The sequence below is a fragment of the Chiloscyllium punctatum genome, chromosome 32 (assembly GCF_047496795.1).
Source record: "Chiloscyllium punctatum isolate Juve2018m chromosome 32, sChiPun1.3, whole genome shotgun sequence".
In the NCBI taxonomy this organism is placed as follows: domain Eukaryota; kingdom Metazoa; phylum Chordata; class Chondrichthyes; order Orectolobiformes; family Hemiscylliidae; genus Chiloscyllium; species Chiloscyllium punctatum.
The window spans coordinates 9,088,053-9,107,386 of NC_092770.1; the positions used below are offsets into that span (position 1 = coordinate 9,088,053).

The window sequence follows — 19,334 nt, forward strand, 5'->3', positions numbered from 1 at the left end:
TTCTGACTTACTCTTGTAGCCATTGTGCAAGTTTAGTTGAGTTTGTGGTCAATGGTAACTCTTGATAATGGGGGATTCAGCGATGATAATACCATTGAATGTCAAGGGACGGTGGTTAGGTTGTCTCTTATTGGTCATAGCCATTGCCTGGCATTTATGTGGCATGATTGTTACTTGCCACTTGTCAGCCCAAACCTGGATATTGTCCAGATCTTGTTGCATTTGAAAATGGACTGCTCTGGTATCCAAGGAGTCGTCAATGATACTGAACATTGTGCAATCATCAAGGAACATCTTCACTTCTGATCTAATGATGGAGGGAAGGTCATTTATGAAGCACCTGAAGATGGTTGTGCCTAGGACACTCCCCTGAGGAATTCTTGCAGAGATGTGCCGGAGCTGAGATGAATAACTTCCAACAACCATCTTTCTATGTGCCGGATATGATCCAACCAGCAGAGAGCTTGCCCACTGATGTCCATTGATTGCAGTTTTGCTAGGGCTCTTTGATGCCACACTCGGTGGAATGCAGCTTTGATGTCAAAGGTTGTCACTCTCACCTCACCTCACCTCTGGAATTCAGCTCTTTTGTCCGTGTTTGAAGCAAGACTTTAATGAAGTCAAGAGCTGAGTGGCCCTGGTAGAAACTAAACTAGGCACCACTGAGCAGGTTTTAGATGAGCAAGTGCTGCCTGATTGCACTGTTGATAATACATTCCATAACTTTACTGATAATTGACAGTAGACTGATGGGACAGTAATTGACAGGTTGGATTAGACCTACTTTTTGTGTACAGGATGTATCTGGTAATTTTCCATATTGCCGGGTAGATGCTCATATTGTAAATTGTCCTGAAACAGCTTGGCTAGAGGAGCAGCAAGATCTGGAGCACAAGCCTTCAGTACTATTGTCGGAATGTTGTCAGGACCCATAGCCTTTGCAATATCCAGTGTCTTGACTGTTTCTTGATATTGCATGGAGTGAATCAAATTGGCTGAAGGGACTGGTGTCTGTGATGCTGGGGAAAACATGAGAAGGCCTAGACGGATCATCCACGTGGCACTTCTGGTTGAGAATTACTGAAAATGCTTCAGCCTTATCTTTTGCACTCATGTGTTGGGCTGTTCCATCATGGAGGATGGGGATATTTGTGGGGCCTCCTCCTCCAGTGAGTTGTTTAATTGTCCATCACCATCCATGACTGGATGGTCACGGCAGGTCTGCAGAGCTTCAATCTGATACATTGTTTGTGGGCTCACTTAGCTCTGTCTATCACTTGCTGCATTTGTTGTTTGGCATGCAAATGGTCCAATTTAGTAGCTCCACCAGGTTGACTCCTCATTTTTAGTTTTGCCTGGTGCCACTTCTGGCATGGTCTCCTGTATTGAACCATGGTTGAGCCCAGTCTTGATGCTAATGGTTGAATGGGGGATATGCTGGGCCCTGAGGTTGCAGGTTGTGCTGATGTACAATTGTGCTGCTTTTGATGGCTCAAGCATCTCATGGATGCCCAGTCTTTCATTGCTAGATCTGTATGGAGTCTGTCCCATTTAGCATGGTGGTAATATCACACAACATGATGGAAGTTAATTTTAATGTGAAGGCAGAATTTTACAAGGACAATGCGGTGGTCATCTACAGCTAGCAGATTGGTAAGGATGTGGTCAAGTATGTTTTTCCCTTGTGCTGCATCCCTCAGCACTTGCTGCAGACTCAGTCTAGCAGCTATGACCTTTACAACCCGACCAGCTTGATCAGTAGTGCAACTACCAAGCCTCTCTTGATGGTGCATATCAAATTAGCCATTAGATGATGAATACGTTTGTGCTCCTGCTATGTTGATAGAACTACTAGATTATTTGGCATCAACAATTACCACAAGTAACCATAAGATATTAAAACACATTACTGTCACCCTCCTGATCATAACATGGGTGTCAAATTTCTACAATTCCATATCTGGGTCATTTTTTATTTTAACTTGTTAATAATACAATTATTTCATTTGCAGCATCATGCCCTCCTGGCTGGGTAGGATCACTCTATAGTTGCTACTGGATCAGAAAAGATTACAAGCGATGGAAAGATGCATCACATTTCTGTGAATCAGCAGTTAATAGAGCTCATCTTATTGATATCAATACTGAAGAAGAACATAAGCTTGTATCTTCACTCCTGAGGTCACTAAATGACTTCAGCATGTTATGGACTGGTCTAAATGACATTAAGGTGAGTGGAAAATCTTTTGTTACAGAAATATTTTGAAAAGCATGAATGAAGCTTTCAGGGTCATGCTTATAGCATAGTCACTTAGGCAAGGTTCCAGAGTTTCTGATGCCTTCCTGCAGTTGACAGTCCTAAAGGGTACTTGACTCACATTCCCAAAGGGATCCTGGCCCTCATCACCAAAGGATATCAGGAACCTCTTCTATCCCTACCCTAAATGATCTCTGAAGCCTTCAACCCAAAGAACCATATTCACAGGGTTTGTCAGTTCTCCATATGAGTACTTGGCCATCCAGAGGAATGTATGGGAAAAGTATCTGCGCTTACCTGATCTAACATCCATACTCCAGTCTGCAGATACCAGTGGTCCAAAATCAGATGTCATTGGAGCATTTGGTCATTTAAATAGACAACTGCCTCTGGGAACTGCAGTCCCATTGCACCCCTGCAAAAATAGCAAAGGCTGGTACTTGAGATTCCTGACTTCTTATAGAATTATTTATTTATAGAATTATAGAATCCCTACATTGTGGAAACTGACCCTTTGGCCCAGTAAGTCCACACTGACCCTTCTGTCATTTTCTCTGCAATAGAAATGCTCTGTGACATTGTAAAAATTGTATCCATTATTTCCAGTCAAAAGAATGCTCAGTAAAGCATTAATTGAAAATGTAGACAAAAATAGCTTTGGGTATATTGAGTATTAAATTTTCTGCCATTAATAGTTGTTGAAGAAAATTATTTTAAGACAGGATTTGCTTGGAAAAGTAGAGTATTAAAGTGGAAGTGGAACAAATGAGATGGGGAATTGACTTCGTTGTTTACATTGAGAAAAGCATTGGGTGAGACTTGATGGCTCATGGCTGTAACATCCCATGGTTTTATGGCCTGTTGCTGAATATTTTAGACAGCTGTTTTATATCATCGCCTTTCTGTGGGAGTGTGTAATGTTAATTAGCTAAAGGAGTACATTCTTCTGATATTGGGTGCTCATAATGGATAATTTAGAGATGAATGAAAGCTAATTATGACAAGTTTACTTTCTGATCAGATCATTGCATTCTTTTTCACCACTGGACAATGTACATAAACATGTAATTTGTAATTGGAAATCATATGCAAGTGTTTTAATTTATTATTAAAGTGGCATCTTCAACATTTAGTCATCAACAAATATTTATTTTGATCTACTTTCACCATCCCTTCCTCATTTTGATCATCTCTATCAAATTACCCACACTGTAAGTCTACAGTAAAATTTTACTATTAATTTTAGGACGTGTTAAATGCCTTTTTGTGTAGTTTTAATTTTCAGAATCTAATTGACAGGTAGAAACTGTCTTGAAGCTCATTTTGCTTTTACTAGAATATAAAATTAAACTACATTGTATGGAATGTATTGAGGCAAAAGGGGTCTTGGTCAGAGTGGTGCTGGAAAAGCACAGCAGATCAGGCAGCATCCGAGAAGCAGGAAAATCGTTCCTGCTCCTCGGTTGCTGCCTGACCTGCTGTGCTTTTCCAGCACCACTCTGATCTAAGCTCTGGCTTCCAGCGTCTGCAGTCTTCACTTTTGCCTTGCAAAAGGGGTCTTGTCTACTACTTGGAGAGTTGGGAAGAGCTGGCATTGCCTCATTCAGGAAACGCTCAGCAAGCATTATTAAAAGTCAAGTGACCAACAACTGACCTTCCCTGGGGTCAAGGATCCTCTGGAGAGTAATCATGCACATTAAAGCAATATGTTCATTTAGAATGGCAAATTTAACATGTTGGGACTGTATATGGGAAGCTTAGAATTGGAGAAAATCCAAAGGTAGAAAGCTACATAAACTGCAGAAACATAAGCTTAGTTTAATGGCTTTAGGCATTTATGCCCAGCCTGGGTTCAATTATGTGATTTAACATGCAGTCAAAAGAACACAAGTGACTGCCTCGCTAATTTTCTTTGAAAATGAAACATTGACCTGTTTATATGAAAGTTCTTTCAATCCTTGCTTTCTCCTTTAAAATGTTGATTGTATAAAGGCACACTCCACAATAATGCTGATCTTACTCAGTGTAATGGATATAAATGATTTCTTTCCCAGACAGAAACTGAGCTTCAGTGGACTGACGCATCTCCTTATAATTTAAGCAGTATTTTGTGGCAGACTTTGCCAATGAACGAAAGTGATTGCTATGCATTACAGCTGAATCCATTGGGTCCAAACTATCTGTTTACAGGGCTGTTTTGCTTCCTTCCTCTGCCATACATTTGTGAATATGAAGGTAAATTATATTTAAAAGCTGTTTCTACGCTGAAGCAAATGTTATCAGACAAAATTATGTTTATTGAATGACCAAAGCAAAAGTCAAATAAGGTAGTATTTTGGATTTTAATTATTTTATTTGTACTTTTTAAACTTCACAGTATGACTTAGTTGATAATGATAAAATAACAATAATGTGTTAGGCCTAAATTATGTCTTATTTTTCCAAGGACCACCTTTTGTGTGAACTTTATCTCATGATGGATATTGAAACGAATGCAAGCTTACTGAAAGTATGGTTTAAAGACTAACATAACATAATGGGTTATTCCAATGGGATTAACCATATCTAATGGCTTCATGTTTCTGAACTGTGTTGCCTTTAAGTATTAGTTGATGATTGGTGTGAAACTGCTCATGCAGCAGTAAGAAGTAATGGCCAAAGCTTTTACTGTAAATTTTATTGTAACAAGAGTCATCTTCCAACAAGTTATTGCAGCAAATAATTGTAAGCAGAAAACTCAGTTCAATGTTAACATTAAATCAATTTAGTCATCAAAATAAAAACAAAGTGAAACTCCTAAACTTAATCTTGGTAAGACCACAAAATCCACATTAGGTCATCTCTGGAATTGTGTCTGCATTCTTTTTTCTTTATGGTGGCAATGCTGTTTGTCTTTGCAATTCTAGACCTGTTGACTCACTGATCTGTTGATAGTTGTGTTGCTTCAAGGATCTGCTTTGAGTATTACCACCTGGTGACCAAAGTTTTGGAGGGAAATCTATCGAGTTTGGATATTGTTTCATAGATCAAACACATGACTTATTCTCTTTAGTTCATTATTATTTTCAACTTTTGAGAGAAGTTTGTGGTATCTTTGTCGTGTTTTTGTATTTGAATTTTTTCTGTAGTGGTATATTTGTGTGAAACTTACATTGGAGCTGAAAGCCTCTAAACTTGTCTTGTATTGTTATGAGACTTGGTATGATGAGGTGAGGAAAGGTGAATTGGGTCCCCTCTTTTGAAATGCCTATTGGTCAGTCACAACAAGTAGTTTAATTTCTGTTTACCATGCAGCTATCACACTGATTTTAGTGGTCTTTATTTGCTGTAAAATATCATTATTGTTAGGAAGTATTGTGGAAGTTTGCTGCTTCACCATTGACATGGGATGCATTACTTAAGAATGCTACAGTTCATTATCAATAAGCGGTGTCATTTGGAAGTGAATGATACTTGTTTGTACAATAGGCATTGCATCATTTTGCTTCAGAATTTCACCAAAACTAGATAATTTATACTGAGCTAAAAGTTTAGAATTTTCTATAAGCTATTTTTAAATATGTTGGAGCTACAGGGAGAGGCTAAATAGACTGAGGCTATTCTCCTGAAGCAATGGAGGCTGAGGGGTGACCTTATAGAGGTTTATGAAATCACGAGGGACATGGATAGGGTGAATAGATAAGGTCTTTTCCCCAGGGTTGGGGAATCCAAATCAAGAGGGGTTTAGATGAGAGGAGAAAGATTTAAAAGAGACCGAGGGGGCCACTTTTTCACGCACAGGGTGGTGTGTGTATGGAATGAACTGCCATAAGAAGTAGTGGAGGCTGGTAGACTTACAACATTTTGGATGAGTATGTGAATAGGAAAGGTTTCAAAGGATATGAGCCAAATGCTGGCAAATGGGACTAGGTTTATTAGGACCTCTGGTTGGTATGGATGAGTTGGGCTGAAGGGTCTGTTCCGTGATGTATATCTCTATGACTCTATGTCTTTGTGTTTTTCTTCAGTCTTAGTTCTTCCAAAGACTGTCTTACTAAAATTAGAAGATGTTAATGAAAATGAAGCCACCATTGTTTGGGATGATTTGGAGGATTTATTCAGCACAAGATTGGAACTATTTATTTGGTTCAAAACTATTACTGGTGAAAAAAAAGAGTATTCCCAAAGTATATTATTAAATACGACGAAAGCAACTGTTCCTGGGCTGCATCCTGGACAACAATACTATTTTGCATTAATGATGAGAGATGGCACAGGTGTTCAAAGTACAATTACTCCAATTTTGAGTGTAAAAACAAGTAAGTTTTAATGATTGCTTTAAGATGATATTAACTTCAAAGTTAACTTCTGAGTGGTGACAGGTCTGTTTCTGGGGGGCTGGTTGTACTCTCAAGAAATTAATTTGTGTATGGTATAAATTCTCTGAAACTATTACAAGCTTCATAGAATTAATTAAAAGAACCATGGGATGGTACTTGAAAGTTTAGCATAAGGTCCTTCACAGTTTCAACAAAATGTTATTAATCTCGATAGTAGCAACTGGTGAAGGCATGTGCTGGGAGTGCTTCCCCAGAGAGGAAAGGGGTAGTACACACTAATACACTTAGCCAAAAGGCAACTGAGGATGAATAACCTTATTTTACACTTGCATGACTCCAGGCACAGAAAATGGTATGAAATTCAGCATATTTCAGGAAATAGTTCACAAAAGATTATATTTGAAGTGTTATAGGTAAATGTGGCAGCCAATTTGGATCTAGCAGGCTTCCATAAATAATAATGAGGTAAAACCTCAAATAATCCTTTACACTTCTGTTTGTTGAGGGATGACTGAGGGTCATGAGACCAGGAAAACTCCCTTCCACAAGCTTGAATAATGATGTGTAGAGTCTTGAATTCCCCCTTGTTTGATATTATATTGCATTGCCTCTATATTGCACTAGTCTATCAGATTGCGTGACATATTCACATCTCTGGAGAGGGATTTAGAAGTTACAGGAAGAATATTAAGGGTAGAATATTTAGAGGGTCGATACACCACTCCCAAAAGTACTTCTTGCCTTTATCATTTCACACCTCCACCAGAATTATTTCTGCATCCTGGTTTCCTAAACTTAGATCTCTATTGTGCGTATATCATCATTAACTAACAGAGTCACCACTCCACATTTTCATAGTTCGCTATTCTTCATAATATCTTGTCCTATTCAATATTCAGGTACCAAACAATGTCATCCAGTTGCCATGTCTCTGTAATGGCTACCGGATCATATTTATTTCTGTTTGCGTTCTCTGTCATCTGTTTTGTTTTAAACACTATATGCATTCAGATACAGTCTTTCTTTTTATTCTTTTCTTTTTGTATCATTTTATCTATTGATCTATTCTTATTTTACACACTCCATCCTTTACTATCATAGTCTGTTTATATCTTCTGTCTTAGTTTTTTATCCTTGTCTCAACCTTTTGATTTATCACATTTTCCCAAATATTCTTTCTGACCTTACAACATGGCTTGCAAGAACACTGAGCCGAACACGGTTCAGGTGGAGACAGTACTAATGGTACAGATTCCACATTCCCCAGCATCAGCGCAGGCTCAGACTCTCAGGTTTGAGGCAGATTGGGTGTGGATGTTCACAGCGTGGTGTGTCAGTCCCCCAGCCCGATGTGTCAGTCCCCCAGCCCGGTGTGTCAGTCCCCCAGCCCGGTGTGTCAGTCCCCCAGCCCAGTGTGTCAGTCTCCCATCCCAGTGTGTCAGTCCCCCATCCCAGTGTGTCAGTCCCCCAGCCCGGTGTGTCAGTCTCCCAGCCCAGTGTGTCAGTCTCCCAGCCCAGTGTGTCAGTCCCCCAGCCCGGTGTGTCAGTCTCCCAGCCCAGTGTGTCAGTCCCCCAGCCCGGTGTGTCAGTCTCCCAGCCCAGTGTGTCAGTCTCCCAGCCCAGTGTGTCAGTCCCCCAGCCCGGTGTGTCAGTCTCCCAGCCCAGTGTGTCAGTCCCCCAGCCCGGTGTGTCAGTCTCCCAGCCCAGTGTGTCAGTCTCCCAGCCCAGTGTGTCAGTCTCCCAGCCCAGTGTGTCAGTCCCCCAGCCCGTGTGTCTGTCCCCCAGCCCGGTGTGTCAGTCTCCCAGCCCAGAGTGTCAGTCTCCCAGCCCAGTGTGTCAGTCTCCCAGCTCAGTGTGGCAGTCTCCCAGCCCGGCGTGTCAGTCTCCCAGCCGGGTGTCTCAGTCCCCCAGCCCGGTCTGCAGTCTCCCAGCCCGGTTTGTCAGTCTCCCAGCCGGGTGTCTCAGTCTCCCAGCCCGGATCTCTGTCTCCCAACCCGGTGTGTCAGTCTCCCAATCCAGTGTGTCAGTCTCCCAGCCCAGTGTGTTAGTCTCCCAGCCCAGTGTGTCAGTCCCCCATCCCGGTGTGTCAGTTCCCCAGCCCGTTATGGCAGTCTCCCAGCCTGGTGTGTCAGTCCCCTAGCCCGGTGTGTCAGTCTCCCAGCCCAGTGTCTCTGTCTCCCAACCTGGTGTGTCAGTCTCCCAGCCCAGTGTGTCAGTCTCCCAGCCCAGTGTGTCAGTCCCCCATCCCGTACTGTCAGTTCCCCAGCCCATTGTGGCAGTCTCCCAGCCCATTGTGGCAGTCCCCCAGCCCGGTGTGTCAGTTCCCCAGCACGTTATGGCAGTCTCCCAGCCCAGTGTGTCAGTCCCCCAGCCCGGTGTGTCAGTCTCCCAGCCCAGTGTGTCAGTCCCCCAGCCCGGTGTGTCAGTCTCCCAGCCCAGTGTGTCAGTCTCCCAGCCCAGTGTGTCAGTCTCCCAGCCCAGTGTGTCAGTCCCCCAGCCCGGTGTGTCAGTCTCCCAGCCCAGTGTGTCAGTCCCCCAGCCCGGTGTGTCAGTCTCCCAGCCCAGTGTGTCAGTCTCCCAGCCCAGTGTGTCAGTCTCCCAGCCCAGTGTGTCAGTCCCCCAGCCCGTGTGTCTGTCCCCCAGCCCGGTGTGTCAGTCTCCCAGCCCAGAGTGTCAGTCTCCCAGCCCAGTGTGTCAGTCTCCCAGCTCAGTGTGGCAGTCTCCCAGCCCGGCGTGTCAGTCTCCCAGCCGGGTGTCTCAGTCCCCCAGCCCGGTCTGCAGTCTCCCAGCCCGGTTTGTCAGTCTCCCAGCCGGGTGTCTCAGTCTCCCAGCCCGGATCTCTGTCTCCCAACCCGGTGTGTCAGTCTCCCAATCCAGTGTGTCAGTCTCCCAGCCCAGTGTGTTAGTCTCCCAGCCCAGTGTGTCAGTCCCCCATCCCGGTGTGTCAGTTCCCCAGCCCGTTATGGCAGTCTCCTAGCCTGGTGTGTCAGTCCCCTAGCCCGGTGTGTCAGTCTCCCAGCCCAGTGTCTCTGTCTCCCAACCTGGTGTGTCAGTCTCCCAGCCCAGTGTGTCAGTCTCCCAGCCCAGTGTGTCAGTCCCCCATCCCGTACTGTCAGTTCCCCAGCCCATTGTGGCAGTCTCCCAGCCCATTGTGGCAGTCCCCCAGCCCGGTGTGTCAGTTCCCCAGCACGTTATGGCAGTCTCCCAGCCTGGTGTGTCAGTCCCCCAGGCCGGTGTGTCAGTCTCCCAGCCCAGTGTCTCTGTCTTTTAACCTGGTGTGTCAGTCTCCCAGCCCAGTGTGTCAGTCTCCCAGCCTGGTTTGTCAGTCCCCCAGCCCGGTGTCTCAGTCTCCCAGCCCGGTGTCTCAGTCCCCCAGCCCGGTGTCTCAGTCTCCCAGCCCGGTGTGTCTGTCTCCCAACCCGGTGTGTCAGTCTCCCAGCCCAGTGTGTCAGTCTCCCAGCCCAGTGTGTCAGTCCCCCATCCCGTACTGTCAGTTCCCCAGCCCATTGTGGCAGTCTCCCAGCCCATTGTGGCAGTCCCCCAGCCCGGTGTGCAGGTCCCCCAGCCCGGTGTGCAGGTCCCCCAGCCCGGTGTGTCAGTCTCCCAGCCAGGTGTCTCAGTCTCCCAGCCTGGAGTGTCAGTTTCGTAGTCCACTCTGTCAGTCTCCCAGCCTGGTGTGTCAATCTCCCAACACGGTGTGGCAGTCTCCCAGCCTGGTGTGTCAGTCCCCCAGCCCGATGTGCAGGTCTCCCAGCCCAGTGTGTCAGTCCCCCAGCCCGGTGTGTCAGTCTCCCAGCCCACTCAGTCAGTCTCCCAGCCCGGTGTCTCAGTCTCCCAGCCCGGTGTCTCAGTCTCCCAGCCCAGTGTGTCCGTCTCCCAGCCTAGTGTGTCAGTCCCCCAGCCCGGTGTGTCAGTCTCTCGGCCTGGTGAGTCAGTCTCCCAGCCCATTGTCTCAGTCTCCCAGCCCAGTGTCTCAGTCTCTCAGCTCGGTGTGTCAGTTCCCCAGCCCGTTGTGTCAGTCACTCAGTCCAGAGTGCCAGTCTCCCAGCCCTGGTGCCTCAGTCTCCCAGCCCGGTATCTCACTCTCCTAGCCTGGTGTGTCAGTCTCCCAGTCCAGTGTGGCAGTCTCAAGGCACAGTGTGTCAGTCTCCCAGCCTGGAGTGTCAGTCTCCCAGCCCAGTGTGTCAGTCTCCCAACCTGGTTTGTCACTCTCCCAGGCCTGGTGTCTCAATCCCCCAGCCCAGTATGCCAGTCTCCCAGCCTGGTGTGTCAGTCTCCCAGCCCGGTGTGGCAGTCTCCCAGTCCAGTGTGGCAGTCTCAAGGCCCAGTGTGTCAGTCTCCCAGCCTGGAGTGTCAGTCTCCCAGCCCGGTGTGGCAGTCTCCCAGCCCAGCGTGTCAGTCTCCCAGCCGGGTGTCTCAGTCCCCCAGCCCGGTCTGCAGTCTTCCAGCCCGGTTTGTCAGTCTCCCAGCCGGGTGTCTCAGTCTCCCAGCCCGGATCTCTGTCTCCCAACCCGGTGTGTCAGTCTCCCAACACAGTGTGTCAGTCTCCCAGCCCAGTGTGTTAGTCTCCCAGCCCAGTGTGTCAGTCCCCCATCCCGGTGTGTCAGTTCCCCAGCCCGTTATGGCAGTCTCCCAGCCTGGTGTGTCAGTCCCCTAGCCCGGTGTGTCAGTCTCCCAGCCCAGTGTCTCTGTCTCCCAACCTAGTGTGTCATTCTCCCAGCTCAGTGTGTCAGTCTCCCAGCCCGGTGTATCAGTCTCCCAGCCCAGTATCTCAGTACCCCAGCCCGGTGTGTCAGTCTCCCAGCCCAGTCTGCAGTTTCCCAGCCCAGTGTGTCAATCTCCCAGCCTGGTTTGTCAGTCCCCCAGCCCGGTGTCTCAGTCTCCCAGCCCGGTGTCTCTGTCTCCCAACCCGGTGTGTCAGTCTCCCAGCCCAGTGTGTCAGTCTCCCAGCCCAGTGTGTCAGTCCCCCATCCCGTACTGTCAGTTCCCCAGCCCATTGTGGCAGTCTCCCAGCCTGGTGTGTCAGTCCCCCAGCCCGGTGTGTCAGTCTCCCAGCCCAGTGTCTCTGTCTCCCAACCTGGTGTGTCAGTCTCCCAGCCCAGTGTGTCAGTCTCCCAGCCCAGTGTGTCAGTCCCCCATCCCGTACTGTCAGTTCCCCAGCCCATTGTGGCAGTCTCCCAGCCCATTGTGGCAGTCCCCCAGCCCGGTGTGCAGGTCCCCCAGCCCGGTGTGCAGGTCCCCCAGCCCGGTGTGCAGGTCCCCCAGCCCGGTGTGTCAGTCTCCCAGCCAGGTGTCTCAGTCTCCCAGCCTGGAGTGTCAGTTTCGTAGTCCACTCTGTCAGTCTCCCAGCCTGGTGTGTCAATCTCCCAACACGGTGTGGCAGTCTCCCAGCCTGGTGTGTCAGTCCCCCAGCCCGATGTGCAGGTCCCCAGCCCAGTGTGTCAGTCCCCCAGCCTGGTGTGTTTGGCTCCCAGCCCGGTGTCTCAGTCTCCCAGCCCATTGTGTCATTCCCCCAGCCCGGTTTGTCAGTCTCACAGCCCAGTGTGATACTCTCCCAGCCCGGTGTGTCAGTCTCCCAGCCCACTCAGTCAGTCTCCCAGCCCGGTGTCTCAGTCTCCCAGCCCGGTGTCTCAGTCTCCCGGCCCGGTGTGTCAGTCTCTCGGCCTGGTGTGTCAGTCCCCCAGCCCGGTGTGTCAGTCTCTCGGCCTGGTGAGTCAGTCTCCCAGCCCATTGTCTCAGTCTCCCAGCCCAGTGTCTCAGTCTCTCAGCCCGGTGTGTCAGTTCCCCAGCCCGTTGTGTCAGTCACTCAGTCCAGAGTGCCAGTCTCCCAGCCCTGGTGCCTCAGTCTCCCAGCCCGGTATCTCACTCTCCTAGCCTGGTGTGTCAGTCTCCCAGTCCAGTGTGGCAGTCTCAAGGCCCAGTGTGTCAGTCTCCCAGCCTGGAGTGTCAGTCTCCCAGCCCAGTGTGTCAGTCTCCCAGCCTGGTTTGCCAGTCTCTCAGCCGGTCTGCAGTTTCCCAGCCCAGTGTGTCAGTCTCCCAACCTGGTTTGTCACTCTCCCAGCCGGGTGTCTCAATCCCCCAGCCCGGTATGCCAGTCTCTCAGCCCAGTGTGTCAGTCTCCCAGCCCGGTGTGTCAGTCACTCAGTCCAGAGTGCCAGTATCGCAGCCCCGGTATCTCAGTCTCCTAGCCTGGTGTGTCAGTCTCCCAGCCCGGTGTGTCAGTCTCCCAGCCGGGTGTCTCAGTCCCCCAGCCCAGTGTGTCAGTCTCCGAGCCCGGTCTGTAGTCTCCCAGCCGGGTGTCTCAGTCTCCCAGCCCGGTGTGTCAGTCTCGCAGCCCACTCTGTCAGTCTACCAGCCTGGTGTGTCAGTCTCCCAACACGGTGTGGCAGTCTCTCAGCCTGGTGTGTCAGTCTCCCAGCCCAGTGTGATAGTCTCCCAGCCCGGTGTGTCAGTCCCCCATCCCGGTGTGTCAGTTCACCAGCCCGTTATGGCAGTCTCCCAGCCTGGTGTGTCAGTCTCCCAGCCCACTCTGTCAGTCTCCCAGCCTGGTGTGTCAGTCCCCCAGCCCGGTGTGTCAGTCCCCCATCCCGGTGTGTCAGTTCACCAGCCCGTTATGGCAGTCTCCCAGCCTGGTGTGTCAGTCCCCCAGCCCTGTGTGTCAGTCCCCCAGCCCGGTGTGCAGGTCTCCCAGCCCGGTGTGTCAGTCTCCCGGCCTGGTGTGTCAGTCTCCCAGCCCACTCTGTCAGTCTCCCAGCCTGGTGTGTCAGTCCCCCAGCCCGGTGTGTCAGTCCCCCATCCCGGTGTGTCAGTTCACCAGCCCGTTATGGCAGTCTCCCAGCCTGGTGTGTCAGTCCCCCAGCCCTGTGTGTCAGTCCCCCAGCCCGGTGTGCAGGTCTCCCAGCCCGGTGTGTCAGTCTCCCGGCCTGGTGTGTCAGTCTGCCAGCCCATTGTGTCAGTCTCAGAGCCTGGTGTGTCAGTCTCCCAGCCTGGTGTGTCAGTCCCCCAGCCCTGTGTGTCAGTCCCCCAGCCCGGTGTGCAGGTCTCCCAGCCCGGTGTGTCAGTCTCCCGGCCTGGTGTGTCAGTCTGCCAGCCCATTGTGTCAGTCTCAGAGCCTGGTGTGTCAGTCTCCCAGCCCAGTGTCTCAGTCCCCCAGCCTGCTGTCTTAGTCCCCCAGCCCAGTGTGTCAGTCCCCAGCCCGGTGTGTCAGTCTCCCAGCCCACTCTGTCAGTCTCCCAGCCCAGTGTGATACTCTCCCAGCCCGGTGTGTCAGTCTCCCAGCTCGGTCTGTAGAATCCCAGCCGGGTGTCTCAGTCCCCCAGCCCGGTGTGTCAGTCGCCCAACCCACTCTGTCAGTCTACCAGCCTGGTGTGTCAGTCTCCCAGCCGCTTGTGGCAGTCTCCCAGCCTGGTGTGTCAGTCCCCCAGCCCGGTGTGTCAGTCTCCCAGCCCGGTGTGTCAGTCTCCCGGCCTGGTGTGTCAGTCTCCCAGCCCAGTGTGTCAGTCTCCCAGCCCAGTGTGATAGTTTCCCAGCCCGGTGAGTCAGCCTCCCAGCCTGGTGTGTCAGTCCCCCAGCCCGTTGTGTAGCTCTCCCAGCCTGGTGTGTTTGGCGCCCAGCCAGGGTGTCTCAGTCCCCCAGCCCGGTGTCTCTGACTCCCAGCCCGGTGTCTCTGACTCCCAGCCCGGTGTGTCAGTCCCCCAGCCCGGTGTCTCTGACTCCCAGCCAGGGTGTCTCAGTCCCCCAGCCCGGTGTCTCTGTCTCCCAACCTGGTGTGTCAGTCTGCCAGCCTACTCTGTCAGTCTCCCAGCCCAGTGTGATACTCTCCCAGCCCGGTGTGTCAGTCTCCCAGCCCGGTCTGCAGTCTCCCAGCCTGGTGTGTCAGTCTCCCAGCCCAGTGTCTCTGTCCCCCAGCCCGTTGTCTCTGTTCCCCAGCCTGGTGTCTCAGTCCCCCAGCCCAATGTGTCATTCTCCCAGCCCAGTGTGTCAGTCTCCCAGCCCGTTCTGTAGTCTCTTAGCTGTGTGTCTCAGCCTCCCAGCCCGGTGTTTCAGTCTCCCAGCCAGGTATCACAGTTCCCCAGCCCGGTGTGTCTGTCCCCGAGCCCGGTGTGTCAGTCTCCCAGCCTGGTGTGTCAGTCTCCCAGCCTGGTCTGCAGTCTCCCAGCCCAGTGTGTCAGTCTCCCAGCCCGGTCTGCAGTCTCCCAGCCCGGTCTGCAGTCTCCCAGCCTAGTGTGTTAGTCTCCCAGCCTGGTTACTCAGTTCCCCAACCCAGTGTGTCAGTCTCCCAGCCCAGTGTGTCAGTCTCCCAGCCCGGTCTGTAGTCTCTCAGCTGGGTGTCTCAGCCTCCCAGCCCAGTGTGTCAGTCCCCCTGCCCGTTGTGTACATCTCCCAGCCTGGTGTGTTAGGTTCCCAGCAAGGTGTCTCAGTCCTCCTGCCCAGTGTGTCAGTCTCCTAGCCTGGTGTGTCAGTCTCCCAGCCAGGTGTCAGTCTCCTAGCCCAGTGTGATAGTCTCCCAGCCCGATGTGTCAGTCTCCCGGCCTGGTGTGTCAGTGTCCCAGCCCAGTGTGTCAGTCCCCCAACCCGGTGTCTCAGTCTCCCAGCCCGGTGTCTCAGTCTCCCAACTCGGTGTGTCAGTCTCCCAGCCCAGTGTGTCAGTCCCCCAGCCCAGTGTGTCAGTCTCCCAGCCCGGTGTGTCAGTCTCCCAGCCCGCTGTGTCAGTCTCCCAGCCCGGTGTGTCAGTCTCCCAGCCCGGTGTCTCAGTCTCCCAGCCCGGTGTGTCAGTCTCCCAACTCGGTGTGTCAGTCTCCCATCCCAGTGTGTCAGTCTCCCCATCCGGTGTGTCAGTCTCCCAGTCTGGTGTGTCAGTCTCCCAGCCCGGTGTGTCAGTCTCCCAGCCCGGTGTGTCAGTCTCCCAGCCCGGTTTGTCAGTCTCCCAGCCCGGTGTCTCAGTCTCCCAGCCCGGTGTCTCAGTCTCCCAGCCCGGTGTGTCAGTCTCCCAACCCGGTGTCTCAGTCTCCCAACCCGGTGTGTCAGTCTCCCAGCCCGGTGTGTCAGTCTCCCAGCCCGGTGTGTCAGTCTCCCAGCCCGGTGTGTCAGTCTGCCAGCCCGGTGTGTCAGTCCCCCAGCCCGGTGTGTCAGTCTGCCAGCCCGGTGTGTCAGTCTCCCAGCCCAGTGTCTCAGTCTCCCAGCCCGGTGTGTCAGTCTCCCAGCCCGGCGTCAGTCTCCCATCCTGGTGTTTCAGTCTCCCAGCCCAGTGTGTCAGTCTCCCAGCCCGGTGTCAGTCTCCCATCCTGGTGTTTCAGTCTCCCAGCCTGCTGTATCTGTCTCCCAGCCCAGTGTGGTGGTGTCCCACCCTGGTGTGGCAGTCTCTTGGCAGCACATGTCAGTTTCCTGGCCTGGCAAGGCAGTCTCTCAGCCCAGCAGGACAGTCGTTCCGTGGCTGGCGACAGTGTTTTGGCCCAGCTTGGCCTCAGCGTGAACTGTACACAGTATCCCAAAACAGCCCTCACCAATATCCTGTACAATGTACAAACTGCTATGGTCAATGGTCTGAGCAATGAAGGCAATCATACTAAGTGCCTTCTTAATCACCCTGTCTACCTGCGATGCAACTTTCAAAGAACTATTTACCTGAACCCCTCAGTGTCCCTGTTCAACAACACTACCCAGGACCCTACCATTAACTATCTATGTCCTGCCCTTGTTTGTTTACCACAATGCAATGCCTCACACTTATCCAAATTAAACTCCATCTGCCACTCTTCAGTCCATTGTCCAATTGATCAAGATCCCTTTGTAATTTTAGATAACCACCTTCACTGTCGACTATACAACCAATTTTGGTGTCATCTGCGAACTTACTAACCATGTTCCTAAAATCTCTTCCATATCGTTTATATAAATGACAAACAAAAGTGAACCCAGCACTGATCCTTGATCACATCACTGGTCATCAGCGTCCAGTGCAAAAAATAACTTGCCCCATCACCATCCTTCTCCTCCAGTTAAACCAATTTGTATCCAATTGGCAACCTCACCCTGAATCTCATGTGATCTAACTTTACTAATTAGTCTATGTGAAGAACCTTGTCGAAGGCTTTACTAAAGTCCATTGTCTACTGCTCTGGCCTGATCAATCATTTTGGTAACACCCTCAAAAAACTCAATCAAGTTTGTGTGACATAATTTACTGTACAAAGCCATGATGACTATCCCTAATCAGTCCTTGCCTCTCCAAATACATGTAAATCCTATCTCTCAGATTCCCCTTTAACATCCACCACTGATGTCAGGCTCACCGGTCGATAGTTCCTCTGGACTTGCACCCTTTACTGTCAATTTCCTTCACTATACATTCCACCACTACCAGTACATTCATTCTTCCTCCCCCACTTAAGTAGCTACCTGTACCAAATTGTTATGATTTGTTGGATCATTCCCTTTATAGCACTCACTCTCATCCAGACAAGCTGACACATATTCAACTTGTGGACAGCTAAAAATGCTGAACATTGCATGTTCCTTCCCTCTGGATCCTTAACTTGCTTCACTCACAGTCTCACTCTGCATTCCCCAAACACCAGTGAAGTTAGAAAACTTTGTCCAAAGAGGTGTGACTGTCTCCTGGTACAAAGAATCCTGGAAAATTTCCCTCTTGCTGGTGCATTGCAATATCAGTAGTTCAGCCTCCAGTTTAGAAATCTCTAAGCTAAAGCTGTTCGAAAGTCCAACATTTAATGTATTGCTGTTTGCCCTCGATTGCATAGATATCCAGAACTCCTGACATGCTGCAGCTATGATACATCAACTATTCTGTCAATTTTAATGTGTTTTAAATAAATCCTTCATTATGTTATTCCAATTTATATTTACTTATGTTTTTACATATTTTTGATACCTCATTACAAGTTAGTATACTATTTTGGACCTTAGGAATATAATTACCCTTTGTCATTTCTCAAATGCTAATTAATTAGTTAGCTTCTTTTCCTGTGAGCAGAGTGAAAACAATTCCTTGCAGTTGAAAGAGTGAAAACAAAGATAAAGACGCACATCTTTTGCTTCTTCCCTTAACTCGCTTAATCATCAACTCCCAGCACTATATTGTTAATTGCACACAAGTGCTAAGTTGCACTAAATTAGCTAGTTTTCCACATGCCTAAGACAAAAGGCCAAGATAACCCAGTTCTCGAGGAACCAGTTTCAGCTGCTTTGTAAGTGAACTAAACCCAACTGCTCTTCCACCGGAGACCTTGTTAAAAACTTACTGAAGTTAGAAACTTTAGAATTTAAACTGTAAATTTAATTGCAATGCAACTACAAACAAAATGAGATTTGAACAAAAAGATTAAATTATCGTGTCCACCAGCTACATGCATTCAGTCCTGGATCAAATTAATGTCTATACTTTCGGAATACAACAAGTTAAAATGCTCATTGATATTAAAATTCAAATCTGCCTAAGACAATACAGTGGAAAAGAAATGTAATTTTTAGATTTTTTAATTTTTTAATTAAGTTGTAAATTTCTACATTTTTACTTGTGGTTGATTTTGTTTACTATGGTCCCCATTTACGATGCTGGGCTGGATGCGGAGTTGCAAGAAATCGAGGTTCCAAGAACCTGACCTTCAAAAGTGGTTTCACACAATTATGTTCTTGGTTCAGGGGTGGGTTGGATTATGCTCTCAGTTTTCATGGCGGGCTTGGAGGAAAGCTTGCCTTTGGGGTCCAAAATTAAAATATTTGAAAATATAGATTAAGACAGAAAGCATCCCACCTGTGCTCTCAAGGCCCCACTAAAGCTGCTCTAAATATATATACTCGCCCCCATGGCCCCTCATCCCATCTATGCCAATCTATTCCCCTCCACCCAGCTCCAAGAGCTACTATGCCAATCTAGTGTCTTCTTCTATCCAGCAGCATTTACCACACAAGAAGAAAAGTATCAGGCAGAATTTCCCTATATTCAATTAAAATGTTTTGTAAAGTGAGATCCATGGCTATCAGTCCACCAAGGACAGCACCTCATAACACTCTCTGTTCTTCACCTCATTAATTATGCAACTGGGCTTTTCAGTTGCCTTCTTCTTGAATCACATGGAGGGAAAGGTAGAAGTGCTCACTCTTGTGGGACCTTCTTACAGTCTGGCACTGGCGCCATATTTAAAGCCCAGCTATGCACCAATCAGATGCTATTACACAGGAACCCGTGCTCACATTGTGATCTTACACAATGATAACCAAGGAAATGGCCCAGAAAGGCAACTTAGTTCACTATTTTGTGGAAGAGGACCTGGAGGTACTGGTGATTGGTTGATGGAGGAAAGAACAATATTTTTTCGGCAGACTGCCAACAGAGGCCACAACATAAGATATAGCTAGTCTAGGTCAGACTGTACCCCCCATTTATGGAACATGCAACACTGTGGACACATCTCATCAAGGCTCATGGACTACAACTCTCAGTATTGAGCACATTGTGTTGACACAACAGCTGTCACCCACCTCCTTTCCCTAAACTATCGATCCTTTCAGCTTCTACATTAGCTTTGGAAGATTTGTGGCAGCTGCAGGATGTTGTCTATCCTGATGGGTTTGCTGACATATTTGTTATTTCTGCCTGTACTGCCTTCACATTTAAAGCAAAGCCACATGGACTCCAAACATGAAGACATCTGAGTCAGATGCATGAACAAATAATTTGTGAGGAGGATCAGGAAGATCATGTAACTTTATTGAAGGAACTCCTGAGTCTTCATTTT

The 19,334-nt window shown here is 49.2% G+C and overlaps 1 protein-coding gene across 1 annotated transcript in view; it reads left to right on the forward strand.

Annotated features, from left to right (window-relative positions):
• Positions 1–19,334, forward strand: part of LOC140458280 (uncharacterized) — a 36,689-nt gene that overhangs the window by 13,987 nt on the left and 3,368 nt on the right. The window contains exons 6-8 of the mRNA XM_072552682.1: positions 2,013–2,230; positions 4,312–4,492; positions 6,265–6,555. Coding sequence (XP_072408783.1) covers positions 2,013–2,230; positions 4,312–4,492; positions 6,265–6,555 — 690 coding nt within the window. The remainder of the gene's footprint in view (positions 1–2,012; positions 2,231–4,311; positions 4,493–6,264; positions 6,556–19,334) is intronic.